Source organism: Chiloscyllium punctatum, chromosome 34 (assembly GCF_047496795.1).
Source record: "Chiloscyllium punctatum isolate Juve2018m chromosome 34, sChiPun1.3, whole genome shotgun sequence".
Classification (NCBI taxonomy): Eukaryota; Metazoa; Chordata; class Chondrichthyes; order Orectolobiformes; family Hemiscylliidae; genus Chiloscyllium; species Chiloscyllium punctatum.
Window position 1 is genome coordinate 34,124,833 of NC_092772.1, and position 21,283 is coordinate 34,146,115.

General features: G+C 42.3%; 1 protein-coding gene across 2 annotated transcripts in view; it reads left to right on the forward strand.

Annotated features, from left to right (window-relative positions):
- The window catches only part of LOC140458791 (tectonic-3-like), an 84,363-nt gene that overhangs the window by 39,018 nt on the left and 24,062 nt on the right, over positions 1–21,283 (forward strand). The window contains exons 7-11 of one of the 2 annotated variants that reach the window (XM_072553428.1): positions 5,384–5,502; positions 8,105–8,134; positions 10,551–10,607; positions 12,988–13,065; positions 20,028–20,153. In XM_072553428.1, coding sequence (XP_072409529.1) covers positions 5,384–5,502; positions 8,105–8,134; positions 10,551–10,607; positions 12,988–13,065; positions 20,028–20,153 — 410 coding nt within the window. The remainder of the gene's footprint in view (positions 1–5,383; positions 5,503–8,104; positions 8,135–10,550; positions 10,608–12,987; positions 13,066–20,027; positions 20,154–21,283) is intronic. The other variant, XM_072553429.1, reaches the window with a different exon arrangement.

Sequence of the window (21,283 nt, forward strand, 5' to 3'; positions counted from 1 at the left end):
AACATCCTTGTAAATCTTTTCTGAACCCTTTCAAGTTTTACAACATCTTTCCAATAGGAAGGAGACCAGAATTGCACGCAATATTCCAACAGTGGCCTAACCAATGTCCTGTACAGCTGCAACATGACCTCCCAACTTCTGCATTCAATACTCTGACCAATAAAGGAAAGCATACCAAACGCCGCCTTCACTATCCTATCTATCTGCTACTCCACTTTCAAGGAGCTATGACCTGCACTCCAAGGTCTCTTTGTTCAGCAACACTCCCGAGGATCTTATCATTAAGTGTATAAGTGTATAAGTCTTGCTAAGATTTGCTTTCCCAAAATGCAGCACCTCACATTTATCTGAATTAAACTCTATCTGCCATTTCTCAGCCCATTGGCCCATCTGGTCAAGGTCCTGTTGTAATCTGAGGTAAGCCTCTTCACTGTCCACTACACCTCCAAACTTACTAACTGTACCTCTTATGCTCGCATCCAAATCATTCATGTCAATGACAAAAAGTAGAGGGCCCAACACTGATCCTTGTGGCACTGGTCACAGGCCTCCAGTCTGAAAAACAACCCTCCACCACCACTTTCTACAGTTCTGTATCTAAATGGCTAGTTCTCCCTGTATTCCATGAGATCTAGCCTTGCTAATCAGTCTCCCATGGGGAACCTTGTCGAACGCCTTACTGAAGTCCATCTAGATCACATCTACTGCTCTGCCCTCAGCAATCTTCTTTGTTACTTCTTCAAAAAACTCAATCAAGTTTGTGAGACATGATTTCCCACGCACAAAGTCATGTTGACTATTCCGAATCAGTCCTTGTCTTTCCAAATACATGTACATCCTATCCCTCAGGATTCCCTCCAACAACTTGCCCACCACCGAGGTCAGGCTCACCGGTCTATAGTTCCCTGGCTTGTCTTTACTGCCCTTCTTAAACAGTGGCACCATGTTTGCCAACCTGCAGTCTTCTGGCACCTCACCTGTGACTATCTCAGCAAGAGGCCCAGCAATCACTTCTCTAGCTTCCCACATAGTTCTCGGGTACACCTGATGAGGTCTTGGGGATTTATCCATTTTAACCATTTCAAGACGTCCAGCACTTCCTCCTCTGTAATCTGGACATTTTGCAAGATGTCACCATCTATTTCCCTACAGTCTATATCTTCCATATCCTTTTCCACAGTAAAAACTGATGCAAAATTTTCATTTAGTATCTCCCCCATTTTCTGTGGCTCCACACAAAGGCCGCCTTGCTGATCTTTGAGGGGCCTTATTCTCTTCCTAGTTACCCTTTTGTCCTTAATATATTTGTAAAAACCCTTTGGATTCTCCTTAATTCTATTTGCCAAAGCTATCTCATGTCCCTGTTTTGCCCTCCTGATTTCCCTCTTAAGTATACTCCTACCTCCTTTCTACTCTTCTAAGGATTCACTCGATCTATCCTGTCTGTACCTGACAAATGCTTCCTTCTTTTTCTTAACCAAACCCTCAATTTCTTTAGTCATCCAGCATTCCCTATACCTATCAGCCTTCCCTTTCACCCTGACAGGAATATATTTTCTCTGGATTCTTGTTAACTCATTTCTGAAGGCTTCCTATTTTCCAGCCGTCCCACTACCTGTGAACATCTGCCTCCAAACAGCTTTCGAAAGTTTTTGCCTAATAACGTCAAAATTGGCCTTCCTCCAATTTAGAACTTCCACTTTTAGATCTGGTCTATCCTTTTCCATCACTATTTTAAAATGAATAGAATTATGGTTGCTGGCCCCAAAGTGCTCCCCCACTGACACCTCAGTCACCTGCCCTGCCTTATTTCCCAAGAGTAGGTCAAGTTTTGCACCTTCTCTAGTAGATATGTCCACATACAGAATCAGAAAATTGTCTTGTACACACTTAAGAAATTCCTCTCCATCTAAACCTTTAACACTATGGCAGTCCCAGTTGATGTTTGGAAAGTTAAAATCCCCTACCATAACTACCCTATTATTCTTACAGATAGCTGAGACCTCCTTACAAGTTTGTTTCTCAATTTCCCTCTGACTATTAGGGGGTCTATAATACAATCTCAATAATATGATCATCCCTTTCTTATTTCTCAGTTCCACCCAAATAACTTCCCTGGATGTATTTCCGGGAATATCCTCTCTCAGCACAGCTGTAATGTTATCCCTTATCAAAAATGCCACTACCCCTCCTCTCTTGCCTCCCTTTCTATCCTTCCTGTAGCATTTATATCTTGGAACATTAAGCTGCCAGTCCTGCCCAACCTGAGCCATGTTTCCGTAATTGCTATGATATCCCAGTCCCATGTTCCTAACCATGCCCTGAGTTCATCTGCCTTCCCTGTTAGGCCCCTTGCATTGAAATAAATGCAGTTTAATTTATTAGTCCTACCTTGTCCCTGCCTGCCCCTGACTGTTTGATTCACTTCTGTTCTCAGCTGTACCCGTCTCAGATTGATCTCTTTCCTCACTATCTCCCTAGGTTCCCCCCCCCCCCAACCTTACTAGTTTAAATCCTCCCAAGCAGTTCTAGCAAATTTCCCTGCCAGATATTAGCCCCCTTCCAATTTAGGTGCAATCTGTCCTTGTACAGGTCTACCCCAAAAGAGATTCCAATGATCCAAAAATGTGAATCCTTGTCCCATACACCAGCTCCTCAGCCATGCATTCGTCTGCGCTATCCTCCTATTCGTGCCCTCACTAACTTGTAGCACTGGGAGTAATCCAGATATTACTACCCTTAAGGACCTCCTTTTTAAATTTCTGTCTAACTCTCTGTAATCTCCCTTCAGAGTTTAAACCTTTTTCCTTCCAATGTCGTTGGTTCCAATGTGGACAGTGACCTCCTGCTGACCCCTCTCCCCCTGTGAGAACATTCTGCACCCTCTCTGAGACATCCTTGATCCTGGCACCAGGGAAACAACACACCATTCTGCTTTTTCTCTGCTGGCCACACAAACGTCTGTCTGTACCTCTGACTACAGAATCCCCAAACACAATTGATCTCTTGGAAGCCGACGTATTCCTCATTGCATTAGAGCCAGTCTCAAAACCAGAAACTCAACTATTCGTGCTACGTTCCCCTGACAATCCATCACCCCCTACATTTTCCAAAACAGCATACCTGTTTGAAATGGGTATTTCCACAAAAGACTCCTGCACTCGTGCCGACCTCTCTCACCCTTTCTGAAGTTAACCCATCTATGTGACTGTATCTGAGACTTTCCCCCCTTCCTATAACTCATCCATCACATACTGTTGCTGTTGCAAATTCCTCATCGCTTCTATCTGTCTCTCCAACCGATCCACTCGATCTGATAAGATAAGCATCCAACAGCATTTATGGCAGATATAATCCGCAGTAACCCTTAAACTCTCTTTAAACTCCCACATCTGACAAGAAGTACATATCACTGCAAAGGCCATTTTTGCTCCTTCACAATCTACAGACCCAGAAAATAACACCATCTTATTCCTCTACAAACACTGCCCCAAGTTAAATTAATAGCTATGGCTGATATTTTAAGCTTAATCAAGAGACTTCTCTCCAAAAACGTATAATCAAGAAAGAATCCACTATACTCGCTACTGCAGTCTTTCTCTTGGACAGACTTAAAACAACAATTAACTTATCTGATTCTGTGCTGTGAACTTCGCCCAACAGTTAAATTATTAAAAGAGATTGGACAGATGGCTTGTTTTCCTTCAAGCAGAGGAGACTGAGGGAGAACAGGAATGAAATGCTTGAAATTATCGGGAATTGATAGGGTATACAGGAAGGGACTTTTCTTGTTTAGTGCAAGGTTCACTGACCTGAGGGTGTAGATTTAAGGGAAGGAGTGGGAGGTTCAGAGGGGAATATAAAGAATTTTTTTATCCCAGCCATGGCGGGAATCTAGAATTCACTGACTAAAAGGATGGTAGAAGCAGCAGCCTTCAACATTGAAGAGGAATTTGGATGTGCATTTGTGATGCCAAGGTACATTAGGCCAGATGCTTGAGAATAAAATAGATGCTTGTTTTTGACCAACACGGACTCGCTGGCGTGAAGGGACTTTTTAGTGCTTGGACTTCTATAACTTGATAATTCTCAGATTTAAAAGCTGTGAGCAGAAAGTGTTAACTGTCGGCTGGTCTATGACTGGCTGGATCAAGTCACCAGGTTACAGTCACATCGTAGCTTGTATTAGGTTCTTTTCGATCATATTGCTTTTTCTCAATTTTTACTTCTATCCCAGAAACCAGAACAAACATCCATATTTAAATTGGATGTCTGCCAAATTTTCAATAATCTACGTTTATGGGACAAGTTTTTCACAGCAGATATTTAAAATTAAAATTGAAAACTAAAGTTAATGCCATTTTCAAATTTTGTCTTAGCTTATGGCTTCTTTCTCAAATCAGTTTTGAATTGGTGACGCTTTTGGATTCAGTACTGATTTCATTCGAATGTAAGGGATATTTGCGTTGTAACAGCTGTGGGAATTCTGTGAATAAATTCAATTTTCACATGGAGTTTTTTAGCTTTTCCAGGGGAAATAGACCAATAAAGAGTTTGATCTCAATCTTTACTGTGCCTGAGGGTCCTTCAAACACCCCTTCTGGTTCCTGTGTGATGTATTACTTAGTCTTTTTTTTTCTCACTGAATGTAAATAAAACAGTGGGGAAAGTGCTCTTCTATATTCCTGAGATAACCTGCCTTGCCTTGCAAGCATTCCCTGTTGCTGTCTGTTCAGAGTTCTGCTTGATGTATGTTGGTTTTTAAGCTACATCCCTCCTCAAGACTCCTCTTCTTTGCCCATCTTCTGTTTGGAGTAGACTGCACCCTTGATAACAAGGACTGTCTGTTGATGACTGCATTCTGCGTCTGACCACTTGTTGATATACCCTGTTTCTCGGGAGCAGGTAGTTTACTCTGCGTGAATCATTCTCATCTCATTTTTAAAGTTCATCTGTTTTCTCCATTTTTGAACGAAGCTATGAGGAGGTCAGAAGGTAAGTGGCCATGGAAGAACAAAAACCTAACTTCAGTGAGATATTTACTGCTAAACATCTGCTTGGAAGTGCTCTTGGTGATCCCTCCATCACTTTACTGATGATCAAGAAGAGACTGATGGAGCAGTAGTTGGGCAGGTTGGATATTTCCTGATTTTTGTATCCTGGGTAGACCACAACAGTTTTTCACATTGTTGGGTGCATGCTGGTGTGGTGGCTGTACTAGACCAGGTTAGCTAGGGATACAGCAAATCTGGAACATATCTTTTTGACTCATATCATAATATCTTCAGGGACCATAGCATTTGTTGCTTTCAGTTTCTTGTTATCAGCCATTTCTTGTTATTACATGAAATTAAAACTGCTCGATTTTGGTACATTTATCTAGGTTTTCTGCAGGATCGTAGCACCACTTGTACCCGGAGTGTTAGAAATCTGACTGATAGTTGCGAAACGCTGGCGTCACTGAATGCTGTCACGTATTATGAGAAGATGTACTTATTATTGGTGAGGCTGAGATTATCTTGTCTTTCTGTCAGTGACGGCTACAGTCAGTTTTGCATTATCCATGACCCCTCAAACCAGAATGCTGTATCAGTTTGAACTGATAACAAAAAAATGCTGGGGATCGCAGCAGGTCAGGCAGCTCCATGGAGTGAAAGCAGGCTGATGTTTTGAGTCTGGATTACTCGTCGTCAGAGCTTTTTTGCCTTGGCATCCCACCGAAGTACTTTGTAAAGTTATGAGAGTTTCTACCTCTACACTCTTATAGGCAGTGAGTTCCAGAGTCTCACCAAACCCTCGGTTAAAAAAAGGTTTCCTCACATCTGTTCTGAACCTCCTGCCCCTTACCTGAAATCTGTGCCTCATGGTCATTGATCCCTTCACCAAAACGAAAATGTTCTTTCCTGTCAATGCCCTTCATAAGTTTTAAATCTCAATCATGTCCCCTCTCAGTCTGCCCATTCTCTTTTCAGAAGTAAAACTCTCCAGTCGAAGCAACATCCTGGTAAGTCTCCAGTGCACGCTATCCAGTGGTGTCACTTCCCTCCTATAATGTGGATTCCAGACAGTCACACAATACTCTAGCTGTGGTCAAAGCACAATTTTATCCTGTTCCAGCGTAACTACCTTTTCTCTCTGCCTCATCAAATAAAAGCAAACATCCGATGTGCCTTGTTAATCACTTCATCCACATGTCCCACTACATTAAGAGAAAAATGGATATGAACACTAAGATCCCTCTGATCCTCAGTGCTTCCCAGGTTCTAACATTAATTAGTATTCCCTTACATAGAATATTACATCAGTACAGGTCCTTTGGCACACATTGAGTGAAACTAATCTAAAGCTTGTCTAACATACACTATTCCATTATCATCCATAAGTCTATCCAATGACTGTTTAACTGCAATTAATGTTGGCGAATCCAGTACCTTTGCAGGCAGATTATTTCCACGCCCATACTGCTCTCTGAGTTAAGAACCTACCTCTGGCATCTGTGCTATATTTATCACCCCTCAATCAAAAGTTATGTCCCCTCATGCTAACCATCACCATCCGAGGAAAAAGACTCTCACTGTCCACCCTATCTCTCTGATCATCTTGTATGTCTCTATTAAGTCACCTCTTAAACATCTTCTCCCTAACGAAAACAGCCTTAAGTCCCTCAGCCATTTCTCATAAGACCTTCCCTCCATACCAGGCAACATCCTGGTAGACCTCCTCTACACTCTTTTCAATGCTTCTACATCCTTCTTATAACGCGGCGACCAGCACTGTACACAGCACTCCAAGTGTGGCTGCACCAGAGATATGTACAGCTGCAACGTGACCTCATGGCTCCGAAACTCAATCCCTCTACTAATAAAAGATATCACATAGTATGCCTTCTTGTCAACCAGGTTGGATAGGGTTGTTAACTTTCAGGGATCTATGCATGTGGACCCCAAGATTTCTCTGCTCATCCACACTACCAAGAATCTTACCATTAGCCAATACTCTGTATTCTTGTTACTCCTTCCAAAGTGAATCACCTCACACTTTTCTGCATTAAAATCCATTTGCCACCTCTCAGCCTAGCTCTGCAGCTTATCTATGTCCCTCTGTAACCTGCAACATCCTTCCACACTGTCCACAACTCCACCAACTTTAGTGTCATCCCCAAACTTACCAACCCGTCCTTCTGTGCTCTCATCCAAATCATTTATAAAAATGACAAACAGCAGTGGCCCCTGAACAGATCCTTGCGGTACATCACTAGTAACCGAACTCCAGGATGAACATTTCCCAGCAACCACCACCCTCTGTCTTCTTTCAGCTAGCCAATTTCTGATCCAAACCACTAAATGACCCTCAATCCCATGCCTCTGTATTTTGTGCAATTGCCTACAGTGGGGAAACTTATCAGACTCTTTACTGAAATCCTTATATACCACATCAACTGCTTTACCCTCATCCACCTGTTTTGTCACCCTCAAAGAACTCAAGAAGGTTTGTGAGGCACGACCTATCCTTCACAAAACCGTGTTGACTATCCCTAATAAAATTATTTCTTTCTTGATGATTATAAATCCTATCTCTTATAATCCTTTACAAAACATTACCACAACAGAAGTAAGGTCAATCCAGGGTTGTCTGTACTCCCCTTCTTGAACAAGGACAACATTTGCTATCCTCCAGACTTCTGGCACTATTCCTGTAGACAATGATGAGATAAAGGTCAAAACCAACGGCTCTGCAATCTCCTCTCTAGCTTCCCTTGTTTTGTTTATCCTGCCCAAGTATTTCAACTCACACTTATCCAGATTGAATTCCATTTTCAACTGACCAGCCACAGTAGGGTGTTGCTTTGAGAGGGGGGATGTTTCAACATTGATTCGTGTTATGAAGCTAAATGAGAAACGCATGAATTGTAGCAAGGCGGCAGGTGCCGAGTCAGGGCTTGCTGCATGTCAAGCCGACGGCAGAATATTAGCAAGGCTCATGACTTACACAGATGTTCATGTTCTGTCAAGCTTGTCAAGAGGTAGGGGGAGGATGAATATTTTGACTTGGAATGATTCCCATGCAAGATTTACTCTGGTCTCTTTATGTTTTTGTTTTACAGACTCCGAATATTACCTTTGTGGAGAACTGGGTAAAGTAATTCTATTGTAAAAAGATTTCAATTCTGATGTCTAACTTGACATATTATTTCTGTATCTCCAACTCTTCCCCTCTTACCGTCACTTCCATTTCTGTCGTCTTCTCCAAATTTATTTCCTTTTTTATTCAGTTTGACTTTTTTCTCATCCATTTTTCCTAACTATTTTCTTTCTTATTAATTCATAGCATATGTCTGGTCCTGATTAGGCCAGCATTTATTGCCTCTCCCTAATTTCCCAGAGGTAGTTAAGTCTGCACCCTCATTGGATAGGTCTGGAGAACTTGTAGGCCACATCAAGAAAGAACAACAGATTCACTTCCTTAAAGAATATTTGTGAACAAGATAGGTTTTTGCAACAATTGAAAATGGTTATGTGAGTTTCCCCTTACACGAGGGGGGATGTGGATTCATTGGAGATCTTTTGGAGGAGTTTCACTCAATTGATTGTAGAGATAAGGGGTTTGCTTCTGAAGAGAGTTTGAATAGCTGAGCACTATACTCGCGAAAGTTCAGAAGGATGAAAAGACATCTAATTGAGGCATAAACAATGTTAAAGGGGATTGACAAAGTCAGTAGGGAATAAATGTTTCCCCAAGTGGGGCAATGTAGCATGAGAGGTTGCAGTTTTCAGATCAGGGATAGCAGATTTTAACCAGATAAGGAAAAATTGACTCTCTCAAAGGGTCATGAATCATTGGAATTCATTATCCAAGAGTAGGTTGGATGCTGCGACTTTGAGTAAATTTCAGAATGAAATTACACATTTTTAATTAGTAAGGAGTTGAAAGATTATGGAGAACAGGCAAGAAAATGAAGTTGATACCAAGATGAAATCACCTTTGATTACGTTGAATGGTGAGCAGGATCAAGAGGCTGAATTGTCTATTTCTGCTTCTCATTCTTATGTCCTCCATTAGTGTCATTCGGCTAGTTTTTTTATTCCAGATATTATTGCTTTCACATTTCACTACCTATTGTGGTGGGATCAAGCCCATGTCCCTGAACTTTGGCATGGGAATCTGGATTTCTAGTCCAGTGATATTATGATTGTGTCACACCTCTTCTGTCTTACCTAGTCTTTGCCTCCCTCCGTCTGTCTCACTGCCTCTCTCTTTTTCCCTGACCTGCACTTCTTTCTTTCCCTACTCTCCCCAGCTCTCTTTTCTGGTCTCTCTCACTCTTTTCTTCCCTCTTTCTTCAATCCTCTCATTATTTTGCCTATATCTCCTTTCCCCTTCCTCTATTTCCTTATCTATCTCTCTTTTCCTTGTTTTCTCTTTCCTCTTATTTCTCTTTCCATATCCTGTCTTTTTCTCTCTTTTCCTAATTTGTTTCTCTCCCATTTCTTTCTCTTTCCCTGTCTCTCTGTTTCCTCGCTTTCTTTCCCACAACTTTTCTCACTCTCTCCACTGCCTATTTTATTCTCTCTCTAGCTTTTCCTATCACTCTTTTCGTATTTATACCCTGTCTACATCTTTGCCTGTCTCTCTCTCTCGCTCTCTCTCTCATTTTTTCTCTCCCTCCTTCCCTCTCTCTCGAACCTTTCCATTCCCTGTTTGGTATGATTGCAAAAAGGTTACGAAAAATGTGTGAAAATTTGAAACATGATTTTGCAAAACTGCATAGCAAATGTGAAGATGGAGAAGTGTGAAACCATTGTGATGAATGCATAAGTGCATGCAAGCATGAAAAAGTGCATGTTGCGTTTGAAAATGTTTTCAAAAAGAAAACAAACTCTGCCATAAAGTTAAAATTTCAACATGCTTAGTTAATGAGAAAAGGAGAGCAAAACTGTGGAAAGGATCAGAAGGTGCAAAATGGATATAAATGTTTGTAAACAAGTGAAGGAAATACAGTAACATTTTAAAACATGTAAAAGGTTTTAAGTAATAATAAAGTGTATGCTACATTAATGGAGGAGAAAAGGTCTGAAGAATGAGTGCAAAATGTACAAGAGTGAATTAATAGCAAAATGTTTCTCATAATGATTCCTCTAAGAAATAAAGTCAGGGAGATACTTGAAAAAGTAAGTACTGTTTGAGAATTTAAATCCGGAATGTGTATCACAAAAGAAAGGTCCATGGGAATAGAAAGGTTCAAGTAAACAATAATAGTATGTGATGTTAAGACATTAGTTCTGCAATATGCTAATCAAACTTTTAAAGTTAATTACACTGGATAATCCTGAACGGTTCTGAACTGTCAGATTCTGAGTAACCGAAAGAGGGTGATGAGGCACCCTGTACATGACATACATACTCTTGGGTTTTGTGATGGCCCTTCTGAGGATCAGAGTACAGTACACCAGAGGCTTGTGGTAGGCTGAGTGATTTTGATGTGAAAGGACAGGGCTTTCAACATTCACAAATGAATTGCCTAAAATGGGTCCTTGGGTGACATGTTCCAGATGAATGAAGTGAATGGGACGAAGCAACAATTGTGGAACAAAGAAGCAAATCATACAGTAAGTTTCAATATTAATTACATTTTCAAGATGATAATACAAGAAGTACAGTTCATGAACTGGCAGAATTAGTTTTAAAACCTGGAAAGTAATAAAGCACAGCCAGTCTTCACTTCATCTTGAACTTTGGCTTTTTCTTTCTCTTTCTTTCTTCATGTCTGTCTCGTCATTTTCTTATAGACTTGCAAAGCTCAAATATTACCATCACTGACATGTTACAACAATTTTGTTGTTGATTTCAATTCTAATATGTATCTTTTTGTCCTATCTCTGTTACTTCTTCCTCTCTCCCTCACTTCCTCCTCGCTCTGTTACCTCCTCGCTCTGTTATCTCCTCCTCTCTGTGTTACCTCCTCCTCGCTCTGTTACCTCCTCTTCGCTCTGTTACCTCCTCCTCACTGTTTCATCCTCCTCTCTGTTTTTTTTTGTTACGATACAGAGTAAATCCCTCTGCTAATTTAAACCAGATTCACGCAAAAGCTCACCTCATGACGTAATCTATGAATTTTTGAGTGACAAAGAACTATTCCAAATATCACTATTTAAAGAAAAAATTAACAATTTTATTCTTTAAGTCCAAAAGACAACATTATACAACAACTATTTACAACTACTTTCCCCAAAACTGATCCTTTACATCCCACTATACAATGCTGGTCTGATATAAAAAACCTCCGATTAATATTTCCAAAAAAAATGATGTTTCGAAACCAACCAGCTGGGTCAATTCTCCTTGGTTGATTTTCCTCTGTAGATTTTCCTGGGTCATCTTTTCTTCGGTTTTCTGCTGCACAAATTTCTTATGGGCAGGTACCTTTCAGAGAGCTATTCTGCTAGCAGTCGGTTGATGCTTAGCTGCTCTTTGCTGTTCTCTGCTGTTCTTTCCAACTGTTCAAAATACCTGATTTTATATTACCCCAAAAACATTGGACCGTCTCGTTGATTTGATGCCATCAAAACATCAAGATCCAATCAAATTTAAATTTTAGTATCTTGGGGCATAATTTAGACCGGCCGAATTCAAATTTGTTGTGTACCATGGCAACGCAGCTCCAGCTATTTGTTTCACAATAAATGTTCTATTTTTAAATTGTTCAGCACACTCCATGCTTTCAGTCAGTCCTTGCTAGCTTTCACTCTCTCTTAAAGTTACAGTACACACCTACACCTTCGTAACATTTCCTCCTCTCTGTTTTCGCCCTGTATCTTCCATGTCGATCTGCGCCTCAGCCCTCTGCACTGCCTCCTCTGTCTGAGTGCTCTCTTGCCATTCCCTGTAGCCCACAATCCATTCCCTGCAGCCCTTCCCCCTCTATGTGTGCCTCCCTTGGTCAGTCTGTTTCTCTTCATTCTCCGTTCTCCCTTTTTTTCTGTCACTTGCTCTCTTGTTCCCTTTGTGCATCCCTCTGTTTCTCTCTTGCTGTGTGTCCCTTCCTCTATGTGACTGTGTTACACGACCTTTCCATCTCACTTGATCTGTCTGTTTCTGTCTTTCTATATGTCACTCTGTGCCTGCCTGTATCTATCATTCACTTCATATCTCCCTCAGTGCAGTCTTTGTACACCAGCCTTCTGTCTCCCTTCCTGCCACTGTCTCTTATCTCAACTATTTTTTCTCACTTTTTAATTTCTTTATCTCTTCCGTTGACTCATCTCTCCCTCTCACTTTCACAATTTCACTGTTTTTCTGATTGCTGTCTCTCTTTCACCCTTTCGTCCTTTCCCTTTCTCTTTTATCTTTCTTTCTGCAGTGCCCAGAAATGTACTTTTTGTTGTTTCTAACCCTGTTCTGTGCCTGCAAGTTGTTTTCTAAATTGTCCATTCTTGGGATTCACTGGCAATCTCAACCTTGTTGCCATCCTTTTACGCATGTGGCAATCGGTGAACCAGATGAGCTTTTATGATAATTCAATTAGGATCGGACCATTGTGAATAAGGCAGGCACTTTTTCCGGAATAGATTAATGAATTGAATGTAAATTCCATTGCTGCGCTTGGATTACTGCTGCACTACTTTCATATTGCCAACCACTGTCCATGTTCAGTGGGATTGAGTAGGGAGAGCTTTACTTGCGTTTAATTTAGTGCTCTTCCAGTCTTGGGAATGTTCGATCAGACATTGTAAAAACCTAAAGTTGTGTTATATGTCCTGTGGGATTGATTGATTGATGGGGGACAGTATAGAGTGATCTTTAAATGTGCTTAGAATGTTTGATGGGGATTTTGTGTGGATAGAGTTTCAGTCTGTATCTAACCTCAGTTATATTCTGTACTTGGTTCTTGCTTTGCTGAAACTTGTGTCTGATCACTTATTAGTGCCTGGAGGTGTGAGTGAATACCAAAGTCAGTATTACACTCTCGATTCTTTTCTCGGTTTGCAGGTTCATATTTCAGTTGGCAATGAAAGTGTGCAAGCACCGTGGGTGTCGTACAACACATGCAGGAATGTGGTGTCAGAGGTAAGAGTTAAGGCACAAGAAGGGATTTGATAAATGCACAGATCCGTAGGGTATGCCACTGTGAGTAAGCAGAGAGAAAGGAAGCATGACCGAAGGAGTTCCAGTCAGCTGTTTGACTGCAAGGTGCAGCACAGCTGAGCCTGAACAGTCAGTCTGTGAGGAGGTGCACTCACCTTGGAGTACATTTACATTCATTTCGCATGATCTTTGCTCCAGCTTTAGAATCTGGAAGACTGAACCTACTCTTCCTGGCCTATCAATTCACAGTGCCAATCCTGTGGTTGTGATTCCACAGCAGCAGTCGTTCCACATTTATGATCAAGGTACTGGGTTCACTCATCCATGAAACAGCTTGAAACTGTGAGCCTGCCCCATATTATTATTTGATTCCAGCTTTAAACGTTCTAGTTATTTGATTCTGGTCTATCGGAAGATTGGAATGTGCCAGCTGTTACAGTAAGATGCTAGTTGCTGGGTTCTGAGAGAGTGGTGACCATATATAGAGGATAGGAGCTGGAATGGGCCATTTGGCCTTTTCAGACTGCTCCACAATTCAATTTGTTCATAGCTGATCATCCAACTCAATATTCTGTTTCGACTTAGCCTCAAGAACTTTCTATAACTCTTTCCTGAAAAATATTCAATGTTTTGTCTTAAATCACTTTCTGTGGCACAGAATTGCACAGGTTCACCACTCTTTGAGTGAGGAAATTTCCTCTCATCGCAATCCTAACAGGAATACCATGTTTCCTTAGACTGTGACCCCTGGTTCTTAAATACCCAGTTTTCTGTGTTTACCTTATCTAGTTCTTTTGTAATTTTGTAGATTCTGAATAGATCCCTTCCTCATTCTTCAAAACTCCGGCTCCAACCCATCCAGTCGCTCTTTATACATAGTCCTGTTCCAGGAATCAGTCTGGTAAATCAATGCTCCATTCAATGCGTAACTGGAGCATCGTTCCTGCACTGAAGAAATGCGCAATACTCCATATATGGTCTCAGCAAGGTCCTTGTGAAATTGCAGCAAGACATTCTTCCTCCTCTACTTGAATTGTCTCACTATGAAGGCTAACGTACAATTTGCCTTTTTCACCACTCATTGATCTGCATGCTTACTTTCATCAACTGGTATACGAGGACACCTAGATCTTATTGCACCTTTCCCCTTTCCCAAGTTACCACCATCGAACAATGACAATCTGCCTTCATTTTATTTGCTGCTATTATACATCATCTGCCATGCATTTGCCCACTCATTCAAGTGTGCAAATCAATGAACATCTCTGCATCCCCTTTCGAACTCACCCTCCCACTTAGCTTTTAACTATCTGCAAACGTGGAGATATTACGTTGCTTCCCTTATCTAGATGTTTGAGGACTCATCGACTGAAGTAGTATGAGCTGAGATTAGAAACAGGAAAGGAGAGGTCACCCTGTTGGGAGTTTTTTATAGGCCTTCGAATAGTTCCAGAGATGTAGAGGAAATGATAGCAAAGATAATTCTGGGTAGGAGCGAGAGCAACAGGGTGGTTGTTAAAGGGGACTTTAACTTTCCAAATATTGACTAGAAATATTATAGTTTGAGTACTTCAGATGGGTCAGTTTTTGTCCAACGTGTATAGGATGGTTTCTTGACACAGTATGTGGACAAGCCAACAAGGGGCAAGGCCACATTGTATTTGGTACTGGGTAGTGAACCTGGCCAGATCTTAGATTTGGAGGTAGGTGATCACTTTGGTGTTAGCAACCACAATTTGGTTATGTTTCCTTTAGCAATGGAAAGGGACAGGGCAAGAGTTATTGCTGGGGGAAAGGCAATTATGATGTGATTAAGCAAGGTTCAGGATACACAGGATGGGGAAGGAAACTGCAGAGGTGGGCACAATTGAAGTGTGGAGCATATTCAAGGAACAACCACTGTGTGTCCTTGATAAGAACGTACTTGTCAGGCAGAGAGGAAGTGGTCGAGGGAAGGAGCCATGGTTTACTAAAGAAGTTGAATCTCTTGTGAAGAGGGAGAAGAAGGCTTATGTTAGGATGAGCCGTGAAGGCTCAGTTAGGGTGCTTGAGAGTTACAGTTAGCCAGGAAGGACCTAAAAAGAGAGCTAAGAAGAGCCAGGAAGAGAAATGAGAAGTTGTTGCCAGGTAGGATCAAGGAAAACCTTAAAGCTTTCTATCCATATATCAGGAATAAAAGAATGACTGGAGTAAGTTTAGGGCTAATCAAGGTTAGTAGTGGGAAGTTATAAGTGGAGCCCAAAGAATTAGGGGAAGTGCTAAATGAATATTTTTTGTCAGTATTGACACTGGAAACAGACATTGTTGTCAAGGGGAATATGACATATAGGCTACTAGACTAGATGAGATTGAGTTTTACAAAGAGGGGGTGTTAGCAGTTCAGGAAAGTTGGAAAATAGATAAATCCCCTGGATGAGATTTATTCTACGATTCTTTGGGAGGCCAGGGAGGAGATTGCTGTGCCTTTAGCTTTGATCTTTATGTAGTCGTTGTCTACAGGAATAACGCCAGAAGACTGGAGGATAGCAAATGTTGTCCCCTTGTTCAAGAAGAGGAGTTAATTATAGACCAGTAAGCCTTACTTCGGTTGTGGGTAAAGTGTTGGAATAGGTGAGAAGAGATAGGATTTATAATCATCTAGAAAGGAATAAACTGATTAGGGATAGTCAACGCGGTTTTGTGGGATAGGTCGTGCCTCACAAACCTTACGGGGTTCTTTGACCAAACAGGTGGATTAGTGTAAAATAGTTGATGTGGTGAAGATGGATTTCAGTAAGGCATTTGATAAGGTTCCCCATGGTAGGCTTTTGCAGAGGCATGGCATTGAGGCTGATTTAGCGCTTTGGATCATAAATTGGCTAGCTGAAAGAAGACAGAGGGTGGTGTTTGCTGGGAAATGTTTATCCTGGAGTTCAGTTACTATTGCAAGGATCTGTTTTGGGGCCACTGCTGTTTATCATTTTTATAAATGACCGTGTTAAAGACTTAGAAGGATGGGTTAGTAAATTTGTTGTTGACACTAAGGTTGATGGAGTTGTGGATGATGCTGAAGGATGTTGAAGGTTACAGAGGAATATACATATGCTGAAGAGCTGGGCTGAGAGGTGGCAAATAGAGTTTAATGCAGAAAAGTGTGAGCTGATTCACTTTGGAAGGAATAAAGTGTACTGGGCTAATGGTAAGATTCTTCGTTGTGTAGGTGAGCAGAGAGATCTTGGTGTCCATGGGCATGAATCCCTGAAAGTTGCCATCCAGGTTGATAGGGTTGTTAAGAAGGTTGATGCTGGAAAAACTCAGGCCAGGCAGCATCCGAGGAGCAGGAGAATTGACGTTTTGGGCGTAAGCTGTTCTTCAGGAATGAGGCTGGTGTGCCAGGCGGGCTGAGATAAAAGGTGGTGGGGGGGGGCGCTGGGAATACGATAGGTGGAAGGAGGTGAGGGTGAGGATGATAGGCCGGAGAGGGGGTGGGGACGGAGAGGTCAGGAAGAAGATTGCAGGTCAAGAGAGCAATGCTGAATCCGGGGGTTGGGACTGAGAAAAGGTGGGGGGAGGGGAAATGAGGAAGCTGGAGTGATCTACATTCATCCTGTGTGGTTGGAGGGTTCCTAGGCGGAAGATGAGGCGCTCATCCTCTAGGCGTCGTGTGGTCTGGCGATGGAAGAGGCCAAGGACATGCAGGTCCTTGGTAGAGTGGGAGGGGGAGTTAAAGTGTTTAGCCACGGGACGGTTGGGTTGGTTGGTGCGGGTGTCCCAGAGGTGTTTCCCTGAAACGTTGCGCAAGTACGCGGCCTGTCTCCCCAGTGTAGAGGAGACCACGTCAGGTGCAACGGATACAGTAAATGATGTGTGTGGAGGTGCAGGTGAATTTGCGACGGACATGGAAGGATCCATTGGGGCCTTGGAGGGAGGTGAGGGGGGAGGTGTGGGTGCAAGTTTTGCACTTCTTGCGGTTGCAGGGGAAGGTGCCGGGAGTGGAGGTTGGGTTGGGGGTGTGTGGACCTGACGAGGGAGTCGCGGAGGGAGTGGTCTCTCCGGAACACTGATAGGGGTGGGGAGGGGAATATATCCCTGGTGGTAGGGTCTGTTTGGAGGTGGCGGAAATGACAGAGGATGATACGATGTATCTGGAGGTTGGTGGGGTGGAAGGTGAGGAGCAGTGGGGTCTGTCCTGGTGGTGATTGGAGGGATGGGATTCAAGGGCTGAGGTGCGGGAAGTGGAGGAGATGCGGTGGAGAGCATCATCGACTACGTCGGAGGGGAAATTGTGGTCTTTGAAGGAGGAGGCCATTTGGGTTGTTCGGTAGTGGAATTGGTCCTCCTGGGAGCAGATGCGGCGGAGGCGAAGGAATTGGGAATATGGGATGGCGTTTTTACAGGGGGCAGGGTGGGAGGAGGTGTAATCTAGCTAGCTGTGGGAGTCGGTCAGTCGGTTTGTAGTATGTCCGAAATGTCGATTCTCCTGCTCCTCGGATGCTGCCTGGCCTGCTGTGTTTTTCCAACATCACATTTTTCAACTCTGGTCTCCAGCATTTGTAGTCCTCACTTTTCTCCTTGTTAAGAAGGTTTCCAGTGTGTTAGCTTCTATTGGTAGAGGGATTGATGCAGCTTAACAAAACTTTGGTGCGACCACACATGGAGTATTGCGTACAGCTTTGGTCACCGCATTATATGAAGCACGTGCAGGTTTTGAAAAGGGTTTAAAGGAGATTTATCAGGATATTGCCTGTTATGGAGGGAAGGTCGTATGAAGAAAGGCTGAGGGACTTGAGGCTGTTCTTGTGAGAAAGATGTTTAAGAGGTAACTTAATTGAGACATATAAGATGATCAGAGGGTGGATAGTGACAGCCTTTTTCCTCGGAAGGTGATGGCTAGTACGAGGGGACGTAGCTTTAAATTGAGGGGTGATAGATATGGGACAGATGTCGGAGGTAGTTTCTTTACTCAGAGTATTCAGTGTGTGGAACACACTGCCTGCAACAGGAGTATACTCCCAAGCTTAAGGGCATTTAAATGTTCATTGGATAAACATATAGATGAAAATGAAATAGCGTCGGATAGATGGGCTTCGGATTGGTTCCGCAGGTCAGCGCAACATCAAGGGCCGAAGGGTCTGTCCTGTGCTGTAATGTTCTATGTTGTTATATTCTAATATTCTATAATCTGTCTAAATCTTTATTCACAATAATGTGTATGGAACTTTGAGAAGTTGGTGATGCAAAACAGTACATCTGCCATTCTCACCTGTGGGAAATAGCAAATTTTAAATAGAATTCATAAATTCTCCAGCAATTTGCTCTTTTGCCAGCACATGTCTTAATGATTTGTTTGCATTGATGTCCAGTTCCAAAGACTCTGAAGCTCTCCTTTCTACACATCTGATTCAATTACATTTGCTGCTTTTTCTTCCAAACTGACCCGTCTATTTGTAGCTTTCTTCTGTTTACTCCTTCTCAAATGTAGTCCTCATTCTCAACTTGTGTGCTACATTCTTGAGTAATCTGCTACATTCTGTACCAAACCCTCACTACTCTATCCCGATTCACAGTAAGTGTGGCTGATCCATCGTTGCTGTGCCAGCTGAAAGCACTGTGAAGTGTGTATTTAAATCCTATCATGGAATTGTGCATTCTTGTTGCTGCAACCTGTCTCAATTCTATAAGTCTTTGTCATCTTTAATAGTTAACCCTCTGTCACATTCCTTCAGCCCTTGTCCCTGTCTATCTCCTTAACCTTTCCCAGCTGCTAATTATAAAACGTGGTTCCAAATCTTCTCCTTGTGTCATCCTTTTTTCTGTCCTATAATTACCTTTGCCATCTTCAAGAATCATCCCCATTTTCAATTACCTCCACAAGCTGATTGTTTCCGTCACAACACAAAAGCCATATCTTGCAGATACTGCTGGAGAGCTGAAACAAAAACAGTGCCAGATAAACTGTGCTGGCCTGGCAGCTTGTTAACTGAGGATGTCAACTTTGTTTCAAACTCCACACACCCACTCAGTTTCTCATTTACTGCAATCTCTCTAACCCCTTTGTTAACTTCAGATCCCATCCCTGTTTTCTGTGTGACCTTGTTCCTGCCTGTTCCTGTAAATTCTGGTTCAGTTCTAGTCACCTCATTATAGAAAGGATGTAGAAGCTTTGAAGAGGGTGCAGGGGAGATTTACCAGGATGCTGCCTGGACTGGAGGGCAGGGTCTTACGAAGAAAGGTTGAGGGAGCTAGGGGTTTTCTCATTGGAGTGGAAAAGGATAAGAGGTGACCTGATAGAGATGTACAGGATGATGAGAGGCATGGATAGCCAGAGACGTTTTCCCAGGATGGAAATGGTTATCATGAGGAGACATAATTTTAAGGTGATCGGAGGAAGGTTTAGCAGAGATGTCAGAGGTAGGTTCTTTACATAGAGAGTGGTAGGTGTGTGGAATGCGCTGCCAGCAGTCAGATACATTAGGGACATTTAAGTGACTCTTGGATAGGCACATGGATGACAGCAAAATTAGGGTATGTAGGTTAGTTTAGAGTAGGATAAAAGATTGGCACAACATCGAGGGCCGAAAGGCTTGTACTGTGCTCTACTGTTCTAAGTTCCAAATTCAAGCTCTGCAGCCATAATAGGTCTTTGCAGCTCTCCATCAGCTCTGGCTCCTGGTTGAAACTTGATTTCCCTCATCTTGGTATTGGTGGCAACCCTTTCTCTGCCTGGATATGTAAAGCTCTCCAACTCTCTTTCCTCCTTGAATATATTCCTTAATGCTTCCTTTTGTATTGTATTTTTCCATCCCCTGTCTCTAATTGTCACTTCCTGTCTCTCCATGTTAATTGTTCCTCAATATGATTCCTGTGAAATTTTGGGGATATTTACTACGCAAAATATGCTTTAGAAATGTGAATTGTTGTTATTATGTTGCATTCTACTGACTGAAAACTCCTGTTTCTATCAGGTGACCTATCACATCATACATGATGGAAATGAAGGGATCGTTGGTGCCAAAGCAGCCTTTCGCTTCACTACTGTCTCCTTGTCTGAGTCCAAGATCCAGCAGAGATTTAATGTTTTCTTCCTAAGGGTAGGTATAAGTTCTGGATTCTTCCAAGGTTAAACTGAAAAGCAACAAGGATAAATTTAACCTGACCAATCACCACTCTATGGGTTGATTTTCTATTATCAGTAAAGTGATAAAAGGTTTCATCAACAGCTCTATGTTGCAGCATTTTCTTATGAAGAACCTGGTCCATAATGTTCAGGTTGGGGTCCACTCAGGCAAGTCAGCTCTTGGGACTCATTACAGCCTTAGTTCAAGCATGTACAGAAGAGCTAAATTCTAGAGGTAAGGTAAGAATGACCACTTTTGACATCAAGGCCACATTTTACTGAGTGGCATAAAGGAGACCGAGTAAACCTAAAGTCAGTGGGAGTCAGCAAGAAAACTCTTTGCTCACTGAGGTCTCACCTAACATAAAGGAAGATGGTTATGTTTCTTGGACAGTCATCTCAACAGGAGCCCCTCGGGATTGTGTCCTCGGCGGAGCCAACTTAGAATCAAAGAATTGTCAGAGTGTTTCATCAGTGACCTTTCGACAATCAGAAAGTCAGTAAGGTTGTAAGTGGGGATGTTTCTTGATGATTGCACAATGTTCAGCACCACTCAAGGCTCAATTGCTGAAGCAGTACCTGCACAAATACAGCAAAAGCCTGGAAAATATCGAGATTTGTGTTGACAAGTTGAAGAAGGCAGCTGACTACCATCATCTCAAGGGCAACTAGGGGTTGGCAGTAAATGCTAGTCTGGCCAGCAACTTTCACGTTCCATGAATGAAGAAAAAAAAAACATTGTTACACTACACTGTACAGGAACTTTCTACTGCAGTTTACTGTCCACTTGTCTCCTGTTTTATTGGGGGAGACTGCACAGGGGTCTCCTTTTCCAGAAGAAATAGTCTGCATGGGTATCCTTTTGTAGTTCAGCGATAGAGAGTTTATATGAGTTTCTTGTTACAGTACAGTGCAGTTTTCTGTTGACAACCCATATTGGTCTCCTCTTAATTACGATAATTTTTCTGGGTGGCAGGCTGTTAACTATTTGCTTGTGTAAGTGTAGTGCTAGGTCCAGAACTGTTCATAATAAATGATTTGGATGTGGGGACCAATATGTTCTGATCACACCAAACTGGGGACACTTGTAAGCAGGATGCAACA